Source organism: Vulpes vulpes, chromosome 15, assembly GCF_048418805.1.
Source record: "Vulpes vulpes isolate BD-2025 chromosome 15, VulVul3, whole genome shotgun sequence".
NCBI classification, from domain to species: domain Eukaryota; kingdom Metazoa; phylum Chordata; class Mammalia; order Carnivora; family Canidae; genus Vulpes; species Vulpes vulpes.
Window position 1 is genome coordinate 24754735 of NC_132794.1, and position 20731 is coordinate 24775465.

General features: G+C 33.8%; 1 protein-coding gene and 1 non-coding gene across 3 annotated transcripts in view; both read left to right on the forward strand.

The window, feature by feature from the left end:
* Positions 1-20731, forward strand: part of TMPRSS15 (transmembrane serine protease 15) — a 117307-nt gene that overhangs the window by 7950 nt on the left and 88626 nt on the right. The window contains exons 4-7 of one of the 2 annotated variants that reach the window (XM_072740206.1): positions 2641-2792; positions 5414-5458; positions 7359-7394; positions 14215-14346. In XM_072740206.1, the coding sequence (XP_072596307.1) occupies positions 2641-2792; positions 5414-5458; positions 7359-7394; positions 14215-14346 (365 nt within the window). The remainder of the gene's footprint in view (positions 1-2640; positions 2793-5413; positions 5459-7358; positions 7395-14214; positions 14347-20731) is intronic. The other variant, XM_025995698.2, reaches the window with a different exon arrangement.
* Positions 16502-16608, forward strand: LOC112917739 (U6 spliceosomal RNA). Its single transcript, XR_003234521.1, has one exon. It is a non-coding gene; the product is annotated as a U6 spliceosomal RNA (small nuclear RNA).

A 20731-nucleotide genomic window follows, 5' to 3' on the forward strand; every position in this document is an offset into this window, starting at 1 on the left:
AAAGAAAAGAGAAGGTTCTATCTCTCAAAATTATAGAGGGAAAAAATATCTATCCCTTCCACCTCAAAACCCAACTAGCTATTTTCGCTATCTCTTTGGATATAAAAATCTGGTAACAATGCAAGATAAAAACCTGGACCTGCATCTAAGTAAATGTGTTGTGTTTTCTTTCCTCTTAATAAATAGTTCCCATGGCATTGATAGTGGTGGCGTTGGGGGTATGAGAATGGGAACTATGTAAAAACACAACTGGGAAACAGAGGTCCCGGTTTTCATTCCTGTCTCTGATAGTAGTAAGTGTACAACTCTGGACAAAGTTACCTACATTAGTCTAAGCCTCAATCTCCTTGTTGCTAAAATAACAATGTTAGACAATATCAGGTGCAAAAACACAGTAATCTCTCTTTTCTGGAGCTTCTCTTTAAATAAATATGGAATAAATGCTGCGAGTTCTATGCCACTTAGGATTTTTAAAACTTCAACTAACAGAACACATGACTAAAAGTGCCACAATCAGCAAATGCGTATGATCTGACATCACAAGAAAACTGGAAGTTTCAGTGGAAGTTAATTCAATTGTACAACGACAATGACATAATCAGGAATTTAGGTGTTTTCCTTCTTTTGCTATCCCATTTTTAGCTTGTCAACCATAGCTCATGATTCCAAGGTGGAAGTAGCAGTTCTGGCAATGATATGTAAATATTGTATTGATGAACAAAGTAGAATAGTTGCCTACTATGAGCCTTTCTCAGTTAGATATGGACAAATTTTCCAGAAATTTCTCATGGGTGTCCCCTCAGATTCCATTCATCATGGTGCAGTTATATGCCCATGAATAAAACTGTCGTTGACATAAGGAATGGATGGAGAAGATACCAACTTTCCTGAGAAAATGGAGAGTTATTCCCCAATAAAATTCGGCCTGCATGGAAAAATTAATTAAGGTGAGAGAGTAGATTTAAAAAAAAAAAAGTGCCACAAAATATATCCTTATCAAAGACAGCAAGTGGTTCCATGCATGGGTAAGTTTAGGGAACCCTGAACTAAACAGTTACTAAGGAGCCTTCTCATTTACAAGATTTGATTACTATGATTTAAGCAAAGTTAAACGTTCTAGCTTTTGACAATAATTTATTTAATAGAGATGAAGTGTGAAATTATTATATCACAGTAAGCCAGTTCATTTCAAAAGTGAAAAACCAGCTATAAGGAATAACTTCCACTAAACTTTGAGCCTGAATAGTGGCACAGACATTCAGGAGGACTATCATTCCTCGAGGAGATGTTGATCTACTATAATCTTTATGGAACATTCTGATCCTATGTATAGGGAAAGAAAATATTTTAAGCTCTACCAAGATCATGGTATGGACAGATAAGTAAAGAATGCTTTTAGAACTGAAGGAATTCTTGAAGAATCTCATTAACTTATAGACACCACAGGGATATGAGTGTAACTACCCACATTTCAGAACCAGCAAACATACAATGTACAATTTGATCCTCCTAGTCTTTGACTTTAGGATCCAAGTACCATCTGAGTACCCCCAGCTTTCTGAGACACACACGATGAAGGTCAGGGCTAGAGTTTGTCTCCGAAGTGGTTTTAACCTAAAAGAATACCATAAGCCAAGCAGAGGTATAGACAGGAGAGCAAAGTCTTTCAAGTATCGCTTTTGGACCAAAAAATTAGTCATTTTTATGTTTCTTTAAACAGTAAACAAATCATCAGTGAAGAAGACTTTAACTCTATGTTTCAGAAAAGGGGGAAAATAAACAGGTATATGATATGGGCCAAATAATTGAATTCTAATGTTATGGCCAGAAATAATGTAGGCAAAATGATCCCACCAACTCTTGACCATGAGAAATCCCAAATATATGTGTCTTCTTTCTATCCCTTGAAATCAGGGCATATTTTGATATTTTATATTAAGAAAAAAAGTAGATATAGATTCATTGCTATGAGCTTGCTATCAGACCTTTATAAATGCTATAGAAAGCTTCCCTGAAGTCAGTGAAACTCTCTTAGACTTCACCCTAGTAGAGACCATCTGTGTGAAATTACAGATCCACACTTTTCTTTCCTTAAAACAGTAAATTAATAATAAATATCATGATACCATGTAATTGTGTTTAATTTGACACAGGTAACCCTGGGGAATAGCATGGCCTGAGGATTTGGGTGCCAATGCAGAAAACTCAGATTCCAATTCTGGATATGTCTGTGTTCTTGGAGAAACATTCAGTCTTTCAAAGATTTTTATTTATTTATTTATTTATTCATGAGAAACACAGAGAAAGAGACAGACATAGGCAGAGGGAGAAGCAGGCTCCCCGGGGTGAGGGGGGGGACCTAATACCAGACTCCATCTCAGGACCCTGGAATCACGACCTGAGCCGAAGGCAGTTGCTCAGCCACTGAGCCATCCAGGTGTCCCCAACATTTGGTCTTTCAATTCCCTTTGCTTCCATCTGTAAAATAAAGATAATATTTGACATAACCTATCAAATTTTACTACACAGGTGTAATAAGGTGATAAGTATAGAGAATTTCAAAGACATATTACATGAATTAAGCACAAATCATTTGATAAAGGCTGACTTTTTCTTCTTATATCATCTTTTGCTTTGCAGAAATGGCAGCGTTATAGTTATATTTGACCTTTTCTTTGCCCGGTGGGTGTCAGATGAAAATGTAAAAGAAGAACTGATTCAAGGCATCGAAGCAAATAAATCCAGCCAACTGGTCACTTTCCATATTGATTTGAACAGCATTGATATCACAGGTATCTGTGAACATTATTTGATTTCTTTGAATCATTAAACTATGAAATTAAAATTCTAGCTATATACCAGGGAAGCAGTAGGATCATCCTTGACTTTAGGAACATGTCTTATTGCCTGAGGTAGCACATTTACATGAGAAATTCAAAATACAGAGAAACCATATTTGAAGGAAAATATCAGTGAGAAAAAGTTCGTAAAATATCAAAAAGGTTCTGAAAATCCTGGCATACACAAATGTTTATGAGTCTCAACACATTTTTGGCTTTAGTCAAGCTCACCCTGATTTTTCAGAAATAAGTAGCAGTCATTACTTTCTGATAGAGTCATAGACATTATTCAATTACAAAATCAAGTATCAAGCCCACTCTAAGAACTTAAAAGAAGGAGGAGGAGGAAATAAAGAGATCAATGAGTTTGATTCATCCCACTTATTTGGTAATAAAAAAATAAAACCTCATTTTTAAAATAAGTGATTTTAAAATAAGAATAAATCAAAGAGAAAAGAGATATGGCATCAAAAATAATAGCAAGATAATAAATATCTATCAATGGCTAGGTTATTCTAAATTTTCCATTCTAGTTGTCCTCCAATTCAATTCAACAAACATTTACATTATGTCTTCATTTTGGTTGAAAACAATACTACTGATTGCCAGGTCCATCCAAGTCCATCATTCCTTATCTATAAATCTTAGAGCCAAGTGTGTTTCAGAATCTAAAAACTGTTGGACATTAGAAAGCTAGTCAATATATAAATATCCACATCAAGTGGAATAAAGGCAAACTTTAAATAGACTAACACCAGTGTAGGCAGTTTTGCTACAGAATGAGGTCAGTATAGGTTTGTCTCTAAATCAAATGTATAAAAACATGCAGAAGTTTTTTGTTTTGGTTTTTACTTTTACTGAAGTTGCAGACCTGTAGTCACTTTTCCTTACAGTATTGGCTCATCAAGCACAGTTTTCTTTTCCATTGAGTCTCCTGTTGTATCCTAGGGGAAGGTAAGTAACGCTCTTAAGAGCCTCCTCTACTGATGGCTTTGTTCCCTCTGGCACAGCTGTTGGAGCAGAGACCATTTTAGAATTTTGTCTGATCCAGATGAGCTTAAAAACTACTAGTGTGAGTTAGAACAGGTGCTTTATTTATCGACACATTTAATCCTTACATTAAAGTTACTACTTTGTGTCTTACTACTTTGGGGAGTGTCTTTTACTTCTCCCCATTTTACAGATGAGAAGAGTAAAGCACAGATAATTTTGATAAATAGCCTTAAATCACAGTTATTTAGAGTTAGATTGAAGATTCTGACTCAGGTGGTCTGACCCTAATATCTGTGCTCTTATCCATTATACTAGCCTGTTTACAATGGTTTTATCTTTGAACAGCATTGATTCTTTCTCAATAGTCATTTTCTTCTAGGAAATTGGTTTCTTACTGTCTTTAGTTGAATATGCATCAGTTTCTGGAGGTTTATTATGGCAAATGAATTAACAGACAGGCTAAATCTTATTTTCATGACTCCCTACAGTTGGGCTATTTGGGGATGGTTTTAAAAAATATTTATTTATTCAATAAAAGCATGTCCTTGAGTTAAGATAAGTATCATAGATGTGATAAACTATATCACAACATCAACAACTCAAAAATATGCTCTACACCTTGAACTTACATTAATGTATTGAACTATGTTAGGATACATTTATCATGACACCAAGGTTAATTTTAGATATTTAAGTTTAATATTTACTTGTCTCATGTGAATGTTTTAATTTATTAGATTTAAAATTGGTTGAAATTTTCATAAATACCTTGGTTTTTATAGAGTTCACAGCCAAATAAAATATAATAAAAAATTAAAATATTAAACTCTTGATGAAAAAATTTTATAAACTTTATTTTGTTACCTTCTTCATCAATAATCTAACATATTTTATTTATGAAGCTGCTATAGATCTTGTAGGAACAAGGCAATGCAGAAAGAAATACTGAAATAAACAACCTAGTTAGAAGAGAATATACCTCTTCACATACTTATCATAAATACAGTTTTAAATAAAAACAAATTGACTAGATGAGGGTTTCTCATAAGGTATGCTTTGGTTTCCTTTATACTTTACATAGTTGTCATATTTTTAAATCTATTAAACATTCTAAAGGGTAAAGAAAACAACTGGTTTTTACCTTTATGTGAAAAGCACTTTATATTTAAAAAGGACTTGATTCTCAGTAGATATTATTATGTACAAGTTTATTTTAACATCTTCTATATATTTCAGTGCAAAACCATTCATTCTAAGTTTGAAATAATCTAGTATGCAATGTAATATTAGTTGTCTTAAATATAAATTATCCTATGTAACTATGATGAATAGATATCTTTCTTAAGTGTGTAAAACAAAGCAAACTTTTCGTACAGGTAAATTTTACAGAGAGAACATAAAGATTCTGGAAATTCATCAAATGTATTGCAATCAAAAAATAATAGAAACATCCAACATGAGCTAGGATAAAAATGGGAATTCTAAAAGATCAGATGCCCTTTGAATGATATTCAAACTGCACTCACTGTTTTGTAATATATTTGGGTCATAATCTCAAACTTCAATCTACTTTATTCCAGCATCTTTGGAGAATTTCTCTACAGTTAGTCCTCCAACGACTTCAGGTCAGTACTTATGGCATTTTCAAAAAGTATAAGTTGGTGATCATCAAACTGCATGACATTAGGGAAAAAGGGTTTTTTTTTTTTCCAAAGCCCTATCTGCGATATTATTCTTCATATTAAAATGTAAGAAGTTTACATTTGTTTAAGAATAATTTAATTTAGGGATGCCTGAGTGACTCAGCGGTTGAGCGTCTGCCTTTGGCCCAGGGCGTGATCCTGGAGTCCTGGGATCGAGTCCCACATTGGGCTCCCTGCATGGAGCCTGCTTCTCCCTCTGCCTGTGTCTCTGCCTCTCTCTGTGTGTCTCTCATGAATAAATAAGTAGAATCTTAAAAAAAAAAAAAAAGAACAATTTATAATCTTGTAGATTTTATAGTGCCTCGTTACACATGCCAAGGACATGCATTTCCAATTTCAATTTTCTTTCATATTTTAAACTCTATATATGTTCACATACATGTATGGTGTGTGTTCACATACATGTATGGTGAGCATGTGTATGTGTGTAAGCGTGAGTGTGTATAGCATCCTAAAATGTGGCTCTTATGCTGTAGCCTTGGAGATGAACCCATAACATTTGTAAGATCAATGGGAATAAAGAAAAAAAAGTTTTAAAGATAATCAAATGATGACTTTCAGAACTCATTCTTAAGAAAGAAGAATCCAAGGCTTAATGTTAACTTTGCTCTATTCCTGCATTTCCTTATCCCATCTTTCTAACTATGCTTAGCTATTACTGCTCATAAAATTTAGAATTTCACTTTGTCTCACCAAGATCACATCATCATCAAAAGTTGCTTTGGGAAATTATCAAAAATTCTAAAATTAACCTAACCTATCTCAAAATGTAAAATTATTATATTGCAGAAAAATAATTTAAATTGAAGTCAGGAACCCTAAACATCAATCCTGACTCTGCCAACTACCAGAAACATGGAGCACATCTCTTTATTCCTTTGAAAATCTTCTCATAAATCGCAAATAATATTTTTTCTGAATATTTCAGTCATGCCAAATTTCAAATTTACGTATAAATTATTTTTAAATTATAAATTCTTATAAAATTATAAAGATAGTACTTTTGGTATTATCTATTATTGTGACCATTTTTATAATATTTGAAAGATCTACATTTTATTAAAATATCTGCCTGGGCCAGGTACTATACTTTACCAGTTTTGCCCCCATTTAATTCTCAGAATGATCCTGTAGAGTAGTAATATTTTTTTCCACTTAAAAAGAAAAAAATAATAAGCAATGTGCCCAGAGTCACACAGCTATTAAGTGTCAAACTCAAGAATTAAAAGTAATTCCTTTGGATTCCAAAGCCCATGATCTAAGCATATCTATCCCAAACTTCTATTTCAAATAACATTGGGTTAACCTAAAACATTTAAGTTTACAGCCATTAAGAAATTAATGAAACTTCATGTTTAGTTATTGATCATTGAATAACATCATCTTCTTAGAAAGTAAATGACTTAAAATCTAAAAACCTCTGCTCTACAATTCTAAAAATTTAAGAAAACATAAAAGGTTTATTCTTAGAGGCAGATACAAATGACATATTCTTCAGTCGATGGATAATCATAATTCACAAGTTAGGGGCTTAGTCACCTGTGTGGCTTAGTCAGTTAAGTGTCTGCCTTTGGCTTAGATCATGATCCTGGGGTCCTGGGATGGACCTTCACATCAGACTTCCTCCTCCGCAGGAATTTGCTTCTACCTCTCCCTCTGTTCCTCCCTTCACTCATGCTCTCTTTCTCTCCCAAATAAGTAAATAAATATTTTTTAAAATAAAAACTCTCAGGTTAAATATTAAGCAGAGAAAATATACAATAAAGTCCTAAGAATCAGTTTAAAAAGGTAATAATTATCTTAATGTCATTTATTTTTACAGAAAAGCTAACAACCAGCACTCCTCTGACAACTCCAGGTCAGTTTTAACAATTTTATTTATATCTTTTCAAAAAGTTTTCACTTATTTTTTATTTTAGGCTCTTGAGAATTCTATGCTAACACAGCAGTTAATTTTACTCCTATTTTATGGATAAGAAAATTGAAGCATAAAAGTTTGCAGCTTTAGGGGGTCCCTGGGTGGCGCAGCGGTTTAGCGCCTGCCTTTGGCCCAGGGCGCGATCCTGGAGACCGAGGATCTAATCCCACGTCGGGCTCCCGGTGCATGGAGCCTGCTTCTTCTCCCTCTGCCTGTGTCTCTGCCTCTCTCTCTCTCTCTGTGACTATCATAAGTAAATAAAAAAAAAAAAAAAAAAAAGTTTGCAGCTTTAGCCTAACATTGCGCCAAAAGTGAGCAATGTATTCAAGGCTAATGCCTGGATTAGCTAACCTCACTCCAGTCCTCTGGCTAGAACCCTGGTTATTATCTGTTGCTAAGAATGCCACCAATAGAATCAAAATGTTTGCCAGAAGAGATGTAGTTTTCATCAGATATGGGGGTTGGGTTTTTTTCTCTAATTATTCTGTCTGCATACAAGGTAGAAATGCTTGCTTTCTCAATCCAATATGTGCTGCCAAACCAGCACTGAAATAGCCTTGAATTCATTCATTCAACAAGTTTTCATTAATTGGCTTCTTTGTGCTAACTCCCAGTATGTATCTTTGATGTGCCAGTTTCTCTGGATTCCAGGTAATTGTCTACTGTGCTTTTGTCTATCTGCTTGCCAACTAAATTGCCTTTTCTGGTCATAACTTAATCTTCATGTTGAATGGCCTGGATGTGTCCTTCATCTCTTCAGAAAAACTCCATAAAGGCAATATTATATAGATCTTCAAGTCCTAAAATAATACTGCCATTTTTATATTATTAGAATCCATATCAAATATTATATACATACAAGGAGAGAACATTTGTAAAACCATAAATGCCCTTTTGAGTAAGACTTGATAATTCTTGAATAAAATTGTTGGCATGATGTTTGAAAAAGAAAGTGATACATAAATCATTCATCAAAATTCTTTATAAATCAATCCAATACACTTCCAAATCTGCAGAGATTGTTTATGGTAGGAAAAGGCTGCCCAGGCTTATGTTTAGGTGCTAACCCATACAGCAATCCAGCATACTAATAAATAAAACTGTTCTTTATCTCACAGTCTCCTCTCCAAGATGGTAAATTATTTACAGCATTTAAAGCCACCTTTCAACACACTTTCAAAAAAAAAATGCTTCTATAATTGATAATGGCTAATTCCTTCAGTCTAAAAATAAGCTGAAAAAAGTGATTTTAATGTATTTTGAGAAATATCTTTCTAAAGCTTTGAAAGTCAGCAACATATATCCAAATTATTGCCTGTTTTCTATTTATCTATTGCTTCATTGAGTGATTCATATAAACCACAGGATCGAAGACACCTTCAGTGTATAAAATGTCCTATGAGAAATACGTACAATGACTTAGAGGAGGAAAAATCGGTGTCAAAGCAAGAAAGTCTTGGACTTAAAAAGTAAATATTTCTCTCTTACTTTTCTGAGGACAAACTTGTCAAAAATGTAAGAAGTGACCAAACTTTATTATGCCAGTTTCCTCTGGCCAAAGGAGATGGAGAATGGGTGACAAAGAGTGTGAGAGGGGTACTTTATCCATACTTTGCTCTCAGGGGAAGTGAAGCAAAAATCTCCTTTCTTACATGTAAGCTACAGGGATGGGATACGTATACATTTAGCTCTATCTTTTACACTTTAGGTATTTGGTATGTAAATTGAAGACTCAAAACAACATACAAGTCTCTATCATCAAAAAAAGCATAGTCAAATCCATCATTAACTAATTCCACCAATTACTCTATATGTGGTGTTTGGCAAGCTACCCAGTCTTTTTTAACGTTAGATTAAAATATATACCTTAGAGGGTGATCATAAAATTAAAAGAGAAATAATACAGAGACCACTGCACCGTCTCAATTTGTGACTGCCACAGAGTTAGACTCCTTCTTTCTTTTCCCTTCTGCCTTAGACAGGAAAAAAAGCACAGTTGGGTGCACTTTTTTTTTTATTTTAGGAATATTTCAAAAATGAAACTAAGGTTAAACAAGACAAGTGTACTTGATGATGTTCACTTAAACCTGATCATCTATTTGACTAAAAAAAAAAAAAAAAACTCCTCCGTTTTTGAAGCTTTCCTTTTATTGGACACTATATTGAATTACCTTAATCAATCCTCAAAGAATTATAATAAGGAAAGGAAGTGGAAACATCTCATATTTCCTCTTTTATTGGATCCATGAGTCCCCAGTCATCTTTCCCATTCCCCCCCCCCCCCCTACAGCAAGATACTATAGATTTATAGAGGGGAACAAGGCGATTAAAACCACAGTTCCCAAGCAGTAATTTATTATGAATATGCCTTTCAGGGGTGTTAAGTTTATTCTCATCTTTATATGCCTGGAAGACAAAGTTTGAGAAAAATCAACAAATGCATGCATCATATACCTGGCATTAGTACTGTTATAAATTCTGCCAAAGAGAATCTTTGTATGATAGCAGGTACAAAGTCCATGAGGATTATGTTCTATTGTTCAACTGCCTTTGTTGCCAATTACTGTAAAGTTTTATTAACCCATTTGGAATAGGAGAGGAGGGAGATGGGGACTTGAGTTGAATTACACTGATTGATTTCTTGGCTGCTACAGAGTGCCAAGAGGGGCTGTTTTGGGCAATTGTTCAAATGCTTGAAGGATTTCTAGAATATAGCTTGTTCTAGTCTTTTGTTGTTTCCTATGTAGGCAATGATTGCAGAAAAACAAAAGTTTCACTATTATGGGCTTTCTCAATTTCATACAAAATGCAATCTTGCTCCAATACTACTATGTGGAGGGACTTGGGGATTGAAGAAAAGGAATTGGCTGATTTAGTGAAGAACATGAAATTGGGTCAAGAGAAGCCAAGGTGGAATTATGCTCTTCAGTTGAATTGCCCAAGGACTGAAACACAGGGACTTTATTGAACACCAAATGTATTATAATTTTATTTTTCTTTTTCTAAGAAAGTTCTTTTTGAAAGAACAGCATATACATTGCTAAACACACTCCTCTAATTTAAAACATCCTTATGCACATGATATCAGAACTGTTTGAGTATCCTTCCACTGTAATTTCATTTGGACTGACCAACCATAGTCTTGCTAAAAAGTTGAAATTAATTAGATCAAAGTTGATAAGAATTTCTGTAGGATGATATTTATGTTTCCAATAGAGTGTAGAGAAATAAACTTAGTCTATAAAGGCAGGCATTCATAGATTCAAACTCTACTTTCACTGCTAAGTATGCTATAAGGATGTGGGACTTAATTTGTCTCACAAAGCTTGGTCCACCAAGTATTATTATTTCTGTGTGAATAATCGAAAAAATAAAATGTGAGATTTCCAAAACACGATTTGCAAATTATTATTTGTAAGTAACACTCTTTGTAACTGATTTGGAAGGGGAAAAAAAATGATTTCTGTCTTTTTATCCTCTTTGAAGCCTAGCACAGAGCCAGCACTAAGTATGCACCAGAAATTCTTTACCACAAATTCACCAAAAATTGTTGTGACTTTGGATCATTCTGGAGCAATCACATTGAGTTGATGCTGAATATTTCATGATATAAATATGAATGGATAATTAAAACCTTCTATTTGCAGAATCTCAAATAATAGTAATTTCCTGGTAGGTTTTCACAAAATGCCAAAGAATTAATAACCCAAAGATAAAATACCGTATAGATATAAAAATACATACACACCCTTTTCCCCCGCTCAAGATAACATTAATTAATATTCAGGCAATTTGTTCAGCTTCTGATAAACCAAACCAATTATTCTGCTCTCTCTGCACATTTCTTTAAATACAATTACTTAACTCTTTTCCTAGAAATTCCCTATTGAGAAGTACAGTACAGTCTTCTAAGAGAAGGAGAAATACCAGAGCAAGAATTAGGGAGTTAAATGGCAAATAGAATAACACACAGTTGAAGAACTCTAATTTTAAGAATGGAAGGTCCTTTTTAAAAATTGGCAGCTGGCTAATTTCTGTAACAGGTAATGTTTCAATGAATGATTTTGTTGGAAATTGTCATCAGATGTTTGTATGTAAGGAGATGAAAGGAAGACAGGAGACAAGGTAAAAAGGCAGTCTGAAAATATCTCCAGATGTACTCTCCTAAAGTAACAATTACATTTATATTTTCCATACCGGTTTCAATATGGTGAACTTCTCTTTCTTCATGGACTAAGGTAGCTGACGAGTGTTTATGAAATACTCTGAAAGAATAAAGTACAACCCAAACTGTAGTACCTAGTATTTCCAACTTTAAATCAAAATACTTACAACTAAAACTAAATAAATAAATAAATAAATCAAAATACTTCAAGTTAGTGTCATTTTCTAATTCCACTAGGGGTTCCTCTTATACCTACTATCATGAGTAATTACCATGAATAAATTCCACTGCCCACTCCAAAAGCATGGGTATCATGAATCCCCCTTTACATCCTCTTGGTCAGGGGCACATCTAGTCACTAAAATTTATCTATTATATTGGTAAAATAGCAATTGAGTCCATGCCCCATCTCCTCTAGCACTTGAAATTCCAACCCTTATCCACTAGTAAAAACTAGTGAGAGTTCAATCCTTATTCACTTCCACTTTAATCGTAAAAATAGCTTCTTAGCTTTTCTCCTTATTCTACATGATTCTCCACTTGGTCCCAAAGTTGCCTTCACAAAACATGGGCTGATCATACCACACATATATATAAAACTTTTAATGCCATTGCCTACAGAAAAAAATATTTCTAACATTTTACAAAAATAAAAAATTCTCCTACACTTGACACCAAACTCACTTCCTGCCATTGCCTTTACAAACATCCTACCATCCAGATAAGCTATACTCATCTGCTTTCTGTATATGAATGTGCTCTGGTCACATCACTATATATGAGTTCCATACATCCCTTTCTCTCTTCCTGGTACACTTCTAAGCATCCTTCAAAATCTAGTTTATATGAAGATGTTTTCAATTTTTGACTCAAAAGAAAACTAATTGTCCAGTCCTTGGTGTTCTCATAGCACTTTTTTATACCTCTTAAAAAAAATGGTAATGAACCAGTCTTTCACTAAACTCCAGGCTTCATGAGAATAGAGGCCTTTGTCTTATTCATCCTTTTATCTCCATTCCTTAAAAATGTTTGACACAAATAAATAGACAATAAACAATTGTGGAGTGAATAAATAATCATTAATAAGATCAAAAGATCCCAATTGGTACATTATTCTAGTGTGGTTTTGAGGTTCAATCTGTAGAGTTCAGTAGGGCAACAGATAGACATGTGAAGCATCATGAAGTGCAGTTTTCATGAGAAGCATTAGGATGGGCAAAATTATACATATTCCTTGCTATATCTCCAAATCTTTTAACTGTTGAATATTTAGAATTCTATTAACTGCTGTGAAAACTAGACATAGATTTTATAGAATAATGGGTTTTTTTGTTATTTATTCAGCAAGCATTTATGGAATACTATCAACACTATGCCTTCAATGATTAGAGATTCAATGATTAAGGACTTTTGATAAATATTTCATATATATCAACAGCTGTAATATGCTTTTGGGTTTATTCAGTACCAGTTTTACCACTTTTTCAATTATCTTAAATGGTGTGGCCTGTCCTTTAGAAATGGCTCTGAACTTTATCATGTCCTTTTTTAGATATTAGGTGATCTATGATTTTCCCAATGGTTTATATCCATTTTAATTAGAACCAATTATAAAAATCTAACTTAGTTGACTATATGCCCAGAAACCCTGTCCATAGATGTTCCTAATTAGGTATTACCTTAGTAGATTAACTGACACAAGCACTTTTATTTTCCCAATTAATTTCATGGAACATAAGGAGAAATTTCAGAATCAAATATATTTTTAAGCTCCAGCAGATGGCAGTGCAGTGCAGAATATGCCACTTTTAAAAAACCCACACTTAAATTTTCCAAGTTAATTTCTAGAAGTAAAATGTGTTTCTTGGTGCATCACTATATGTAGGCATATAGAAGAAGAGCAGCAGGTGAAGGACAAGACAGGCTAAAAAGAGCAAATTAATCAGATTCTGGTCCAAGTATGGCATAGAAGTCTCCAGGGGAATGTTTGCATCTTTCCCACTAAGAATTTCTGACCAAGAAGCAAAGAAATATTGAATGGAAATAGCGATTGGGTTTGTCCACTGCTCAATGTAGCCAAGGACTGGAAATTTTAAGTGATTTATTCTACTATAAAATGACTTTTGCTGACAAATTTTGCTCTACAGAAAGCAAACTTTGACTTCAGCCCCCATATTTCCAGTAATAAGCTTATAAATAAAAGAAGTGGTTACTAGATACTGCAGATGATGTGAGAAACATTCCAATAAATTGCCCCACATAACACATGTAAATAGTCCTACAATGTGTAAACATTAGAAGCCAAATATCCAAACTGTAGTATTGATTTATCAAGGTTAAAATGAACAAAGTAAACATTCATATTTAACATCTCTGAGCAATATATATCTTCTTTTCAAAATTTAAAATTATAAACTTTTACAAGTGACTAATTAATTAAATGAAATAAAGTTTTACATTGGAAATTGAAATATACTTTTGTAAGAAAAGGCCTAAATGACAATACATCATAAATATCCAAACATTGTACATATGGTTGGAAATTAAACTTACTATGCAAGAAACTTATAAATTCTGTCTTTTATTTTTCTAAAGGAAATGTCTCTATAGAATGTCCGCCTGATTCAAGTCCTTGTGCTGATGCTCTAACGTGTATAGCAATTGATTTATTTTGTGATGGAGAATTAAACTGTCCAGATGGTTCTGATGAAGACAACAACACTTGTGGTAAGTAATGCCCCCCACATTCTCTCTCCCCACTGCCTTTCATCCCCTCCCTCACTGTGTACACACACACACACACACACACACACACACACACACCTCAGATACCAGAAACTACTGGAGAATGAGATATCTCAATACTCATGATTATAATGTAATACAGAACCTAAAAATTAAGTATATTAATGTTTTCCTGAACTATATTATACAATATTAAGCATTAATTAATTAAGTGGAATTCTATTTGATGGCTATGGAAAGAATGCTGTCATTAATGTCCATTATAAGTGAGGTAAGAGAATGTTATTGTTTTTCATGCCTTTTTAAACTATTCCAAACTATTATGAATTTCAATGCTCTTTCATGTTTCATTATACTATAATATAAATAATATCAATCTTTTTTTGCCATTTCAGTGACCCCTCACTCTGTAATTGCCACTCTTTAATTTTGATTGTTGCATTTATTTGCCTTTTGACATAGAGGCAACAAATAGGCAAAAAGGTATATTTGAGTTGCAGTTCTATGAATAATAGAAACCAGTTATAAATAAAATCTTGTCTTATGAATAAAATAATCCATTCTTTATTTGTAAATTTTGGCATCTGTTTAAGTGTTAATATTATTATTAATTATTGTTATTATTATTTCACACTTAAGTAGTACTCTAGCCAAACATGACTTTAAGTGATTTAAATGTCTTTACTCTTTGACTTACTTTATTTTATAGTTGGGTAACATATATATGAAAGATTATCACATAACTATAAATATAGATTGATAAACAAGGTGAATAACTATTTGAATAGCTAACTTATAATTTGTTATTCTTAAAGAATAATTTGTTCTTAAAGAATTAAACATTAAGCATGAGTTGAACAAATTTTTGGCGTGGTTTATGATCAATCTTAAAACTGACAGCAGCACAGTCAGTTCCTGAAATGAATAAAGGTTATAGTCACAATTTGCTACACTTTGCTCTTCTATTTTTGCTGCACTTTGTTCTTCTTGCTTGATATTAATTGAAGATGAATGCTCCAATAACAACCAAAGCTTAGTAAGTTACCTAACCACTTGGTACTTTAAAAGACAGGCAGTCGGCCTGTTTTCCAGGACCAGCTCAAAAAAAGGCAACTTGACTAAAGAGGCTTCTACTAAGCAATCCCAATTCAAATGTTCTTTGATAAAATTCAAACCTTCAAAGTTTAACTACATACTTTGAAGTGCACTCAGAGCATATTGGAAGAAAGTGCAGGCTACAGAATATTTTTTAATCTATTTTATATAACTAAGTTACTCAAAGAAGAAGAAAGCAACATTCTTTTTAGCTATGGTTTTCAGGCAGTTTCCAAAACCTTTTCAGGGAGAACATGATACAAGTGTGCCATCATGAGGTAATAAGGGTGATGTTGCTTAATATTTCAAGAAGAAAAATGTATGCCAAAGCTAGACACATGGCTTTCAGCTTATATAATGATTATCAATAAACTTGAAGGAGGAGGAGGGTATGTAAGGTGAATTGAACAATCAGAAAATGTACCATACCTATTATTTGGTCTTTACTGTCATGAAGTTAATAATGTTCAAGGTAAAGTCATATCAGTGCATTTCCAAAAATAACCATAGAAGTATCATGTTAAATGTAGTAGTTTGTCCTAAAATAAGTCATAAGGCCATGAATTCTTTTTCTGAGTGAGCATGGACTAATGGCATAAGCCTCAGTATTAGAACTGAATTCATTCTTTAAATTTGCTTTAAAGACACAATCAAATTGCATTTTTAGTTTTCAATATCATGGAGGTTTGTGTTAATTGAAACTTAGTCTCGGGGATCCCTAGGTAGCTCAGCGGTTTAGCGCCTGCCTTTGGCCCAGGGCGCGATGCTGGGGTCCTGGGATCGAGTCCCGCATTGGGCTCCCTGCATGGAGCCTGCTTCTCCCTCTGCCTGTGTCTCTGCCTCTCTCTCTCTCTCTCTCTCTCTCTCTCTATCAAGAATAAATAAATACATAAATCTTAAAAAAAAAAGAACTTACTTTCAACTAATCATCCATGTCACGAAATTTCTTGAGTCTCTAGATCCTCATCTTTCATTTTTCTTGGTTCTCTTCATTATTTGTATTTTAAAATTAGCATTGTATTTATCTTTGAAAATAAATTTAGTGCTTGCTTCGGCAGCACATATACTAAAATTGGAACCATACAGAGAAGATTAGCATGGCCCCTGCGCAAGGATGAAAATAAATTTAAAGCCTTGTGAATAAATGTGGACAACTCCATCAAGTAATCTGTCTTTATCCAGCTAGGATTCAGGCCTATAATTTGTTTTATTCATCATTCACCATTAGTGATGGTGAGCCCAAAAGCCCAGTACACTTCCCTTCAACTTGAATTTGAACTTCTGGTAGCATAATTTCTACATGAAAACTTGTATCCATTAATCTAAATTCACAAAAATATTAATTTAAAAGTATTTTTTCTATATGAAATTGACCCTTGTGCTCTCTCTCTCTCTCTCTTTCTTCTCCAGCTGTGAGCTCTAATTCTAGTGTGTTATTAATAGAGTCCCATTAATGTTGACTTCCTCACATAGCTTCCTTTTTTAGCCTTTAGTTATTTAGGTTTTATGCAACTTATAGCTGACGATAGCTGAACGAACACTTCTTTAAATTGTTTTTCTCTTCTGATTAGAATGGCATCAGCAGGAAAGTTCACTTTAGCTGACCTATGAGAAGGAAAGATGCTGACTCACAGCCTTTAGACCAATGTTCAGACCTATTTGGAAGTTGTCAACTATCTCTTTAGATTGTTTGCATGCCTCTATGTGCACAATAGACCTTGGTGGATGGGCATAGATAATGTTTGTTTTATGTATCCTTGAGAATTTAAGAACCTAAGCAAACATACAACTAGTAAATATTCAGCCAGCAGAGGGAGCTCCCAGTAGGTTCTAAGAGCGTCACTTTAAGGAATCCTCTCCCAATACAGGCAACATTTCAGAGAGCTCAGTAAATGCCTGATATTATTTGACAGGCCCATTTATCTCCCATTCAGGATTTTTTCTCATGCTGGACTGTAAAACACTATGTAATCTAAAAAGTTATAATCTTGAACACTCAGTAATCCTACTTATCCATGCCTAGGTTAGGTCTTTCTGAAAGGCTATCTTGCTTCATTGTCTTGTGCAAAACTAGGTTCTCCAAAAACATCCTGATATTAAATGAAAGAATGTATGAGAAAGCCCCTAGAACAAGGGGCTGTATCTTGAAATAATAATTTTGGCATTCTGAGCTATGCTATTGTAAGTAGTTCAATACTATTGTAATTTTATTTTAAATGCCTTCAGGAATATTCTTCTTAAAAATCTTTTTATCCTCACATGCAAGAATTCCCCAATGGCCCTTTAGAGCAGAACTTGACATGCAGATTATTCGTTCCCACTAAAACTCAGCAACTTCATAGACAACTGAAAAAATTGATCATACTTTTTAGGATAGGCTAAATACTATGGTTAACAATCTTAGCAATTTAAGACAATAACAGTTTACTTATCATGTCATGGTCCAAGGAAGAGGGCAAAGGGCCACACTCTGTGTAGGCATTCAGGATGCCACCTCCTTCACTGTCCCTAGTGCTTTGCATCCTTTGCAACCCACTGAACAGACAAGGGAAGAATGTCATAGAAGGTCTTTTTAGAAATCACATCTGGAAATAAACACAGTTACCTCCATAATAGTTTAATGGCCAGGATCAGACACCTGGCCCCATTTATGGAAGTGCAGCCTAGTGATGTGCCCACAAGGGACTGGGAAAACCTACAACAATCCTGCATCAGGGGCATAACTCAAGTTTTTGGAAAACACAGACCTGTTGATACTTCCCCCAAAAGATATAGTGAATGGGTGTGAAGAAGTGAAGAATTACTGAAAGTTATCAGATTTGCAAATTGGCTTTATAAATTCTTAAACCAGTCTTGGTTTGTTCCCTTTAGTTCTATCCCTTTAGCTTTCTCCTATTTGTTGTAGAATGCTATTGCAAATGTGATCTATTCTAATTTTAAGAACAACAAAAATGACTGAATTTTTTATAATTTCCTGTTTCTTGGGGCATCTGGGTGGCTCAGTAGGTTAAGTGCCTGCCTTTGGCTCAGGTCATGATCTCAGGGTCCTGGGATCTAGCCCTGAGTCAGCTCCCTGCTCAGCAGGGGGTCTGTTTCTCCCTCTCCCTCTATCCCTCCCCTTCCCCTCATCTCAAATAAATGAATAAAATCTTTTTTTTAATTTCCTGGTTTTTTCTTTTATTTACAATTCTATACACACATTCTCCCCTACCCCCTACATGAGCTTTTCATTTCAGAGTGGATGATAACATCACAATATGTATATATTGAAGTATCAGGCAGTAGAGCCCTGAATGCTCAGCAGTAAGATGGCCTGGCTCTGAATTGTCACTAATAAGCTGGAAGAATGTTTGCTAGTTACTTAACCCCTCTGTGCCTCACTTTCCTCACTTATACCTTTATAAGATGGTTGTGGGGATTACATTAATACATCCATAATAACTTCAGAACAGTAGCCTGCACATAGTGAACATTCTATCAATGCTACCAGTTATGTTAAAATATAACTGGCAGGATTGATTGGTCCACCTCATTAGATGTAAACTATTTACAAGAGCATGGACTTTCTTGCACTGTCTATAATCTTGAAGTCCATATGTCCTTTCCACAGATTAAAAGACTCCATATATCACCTAAAATATAAACAGTATTCTTACTTTTATAACATTGATTAACATTATTTCTTTTTATAACTAGAAAATTACTTAATTCTGCATTTAAAAAATCACACATTTTACTGCTTATCTTCAAATCATACAAATTCTCCTTAACTGTCCTTGTTTGCTCAAGGAAGTATTATACACAAGGAGATTCAGTTCTCTCAACAAGCCATGATACTTTCCACTTCCTTTCCCAGATCTGTGGTAGATATTTCAGTGATTAATCCTTTGGCTTGGATTTTCTTTTCTGTTTTCAGTTTTTGTTGTTATTTATTTGTTGTTTTGTTTTTTGTCTTCTGCTGAGAATCACACTATTCAGTCATAATAAATTCCTAAGTCACTATTTTTAAATAGACTTGAATCTTAGAGTTCACAATTTTACAGTCTCACAATCACAAAGTGATTTCTTATGCTTTTTTAAAAATACCGAAAATAGGAAAATGCCAACCAACACCAAAAGAATTTTACAAAGATTTCTATATATTTACTTTTCAACTTTTTCTTTTGTCCACATAAAATAGTTGATGTCATATAATTGCTTGTATTTTATAACTTGACAGAATGTTGTATGATGTTACATGAAATTTTCCATCCATCCATTTAAGATTAGCTTATTCTACCTCTCAGATTTCAAAAGCAGTAATGTAATGTTAAAAATTTCTTTAATCTCCCTACCCTCAATCAGTGCTTCTGGTCTACAAGGAATGAACGACCTACCAAGAGGAAAAGGACACATTCTAGGAGTAGTTATCTTAGAATATGGTGTCAAGAGAATCAAGTGCTAAGTATATAGAAAATCTAAGAAAAATCAAAGATTGTGAAAAATAAAGTGTTTTTTTAAACACATAATATACATAGTAACTGTAATGGGGACACAAAAACTAGTGAGGCATGGCTCCAGGTTAATACCCTCGGTAAGATTTTAAACTATTTGGAAATGATTCAGATATACGTTAAAGACAACTAATAATACATGACATTAAAGAGAAATATATGAAGTAAATATGCTACAAGAATTAAAAGAGTAAACTGAGTAATCAAGAAAAGCAAAAAGACATATTCAGGAATATTGAAAGAAAATACTAAGCTAGCAAATTCCTACAAAAGAAGCAAGAAGCTTAAAAGATGGTGGAATAGTTTGGATGGATGGAATTCACTATAGGCCACTGGCACCACACATATCATTTGCCTCGCCATGTTCTGATCATTTTCAGGAGGACATAGCATGTAATGCACATATTTGAAATTCACCTTTACTGTATTTAATAGGGGAAATAAGACAAAAAATAGAGGCCATTTGTCTGAATTGGAAGTTTATAATTCAAATACATTCATTTATTTCCTTAAAAATATGAAAAATATACTAAGAATGCAGCTTAGGTATGAGTATTAGAAATACAATGTCTTTCTAAAGGAATCTATGAAGGGTTATGTACAAGTATTTGAAAATAAGAGTAGACTTTAAACATGAGAGATGATCTACTCCCATTTGATCATTTCAGTTTTGTACAATGGCCTCATACAGATCCAGTTACGAATGTTCGGTGTTCATTAGCCAATTCAAATCCCATTTCATTTGAGAAAACTTTCTGAGATTGTTTTTTGTCTAACAT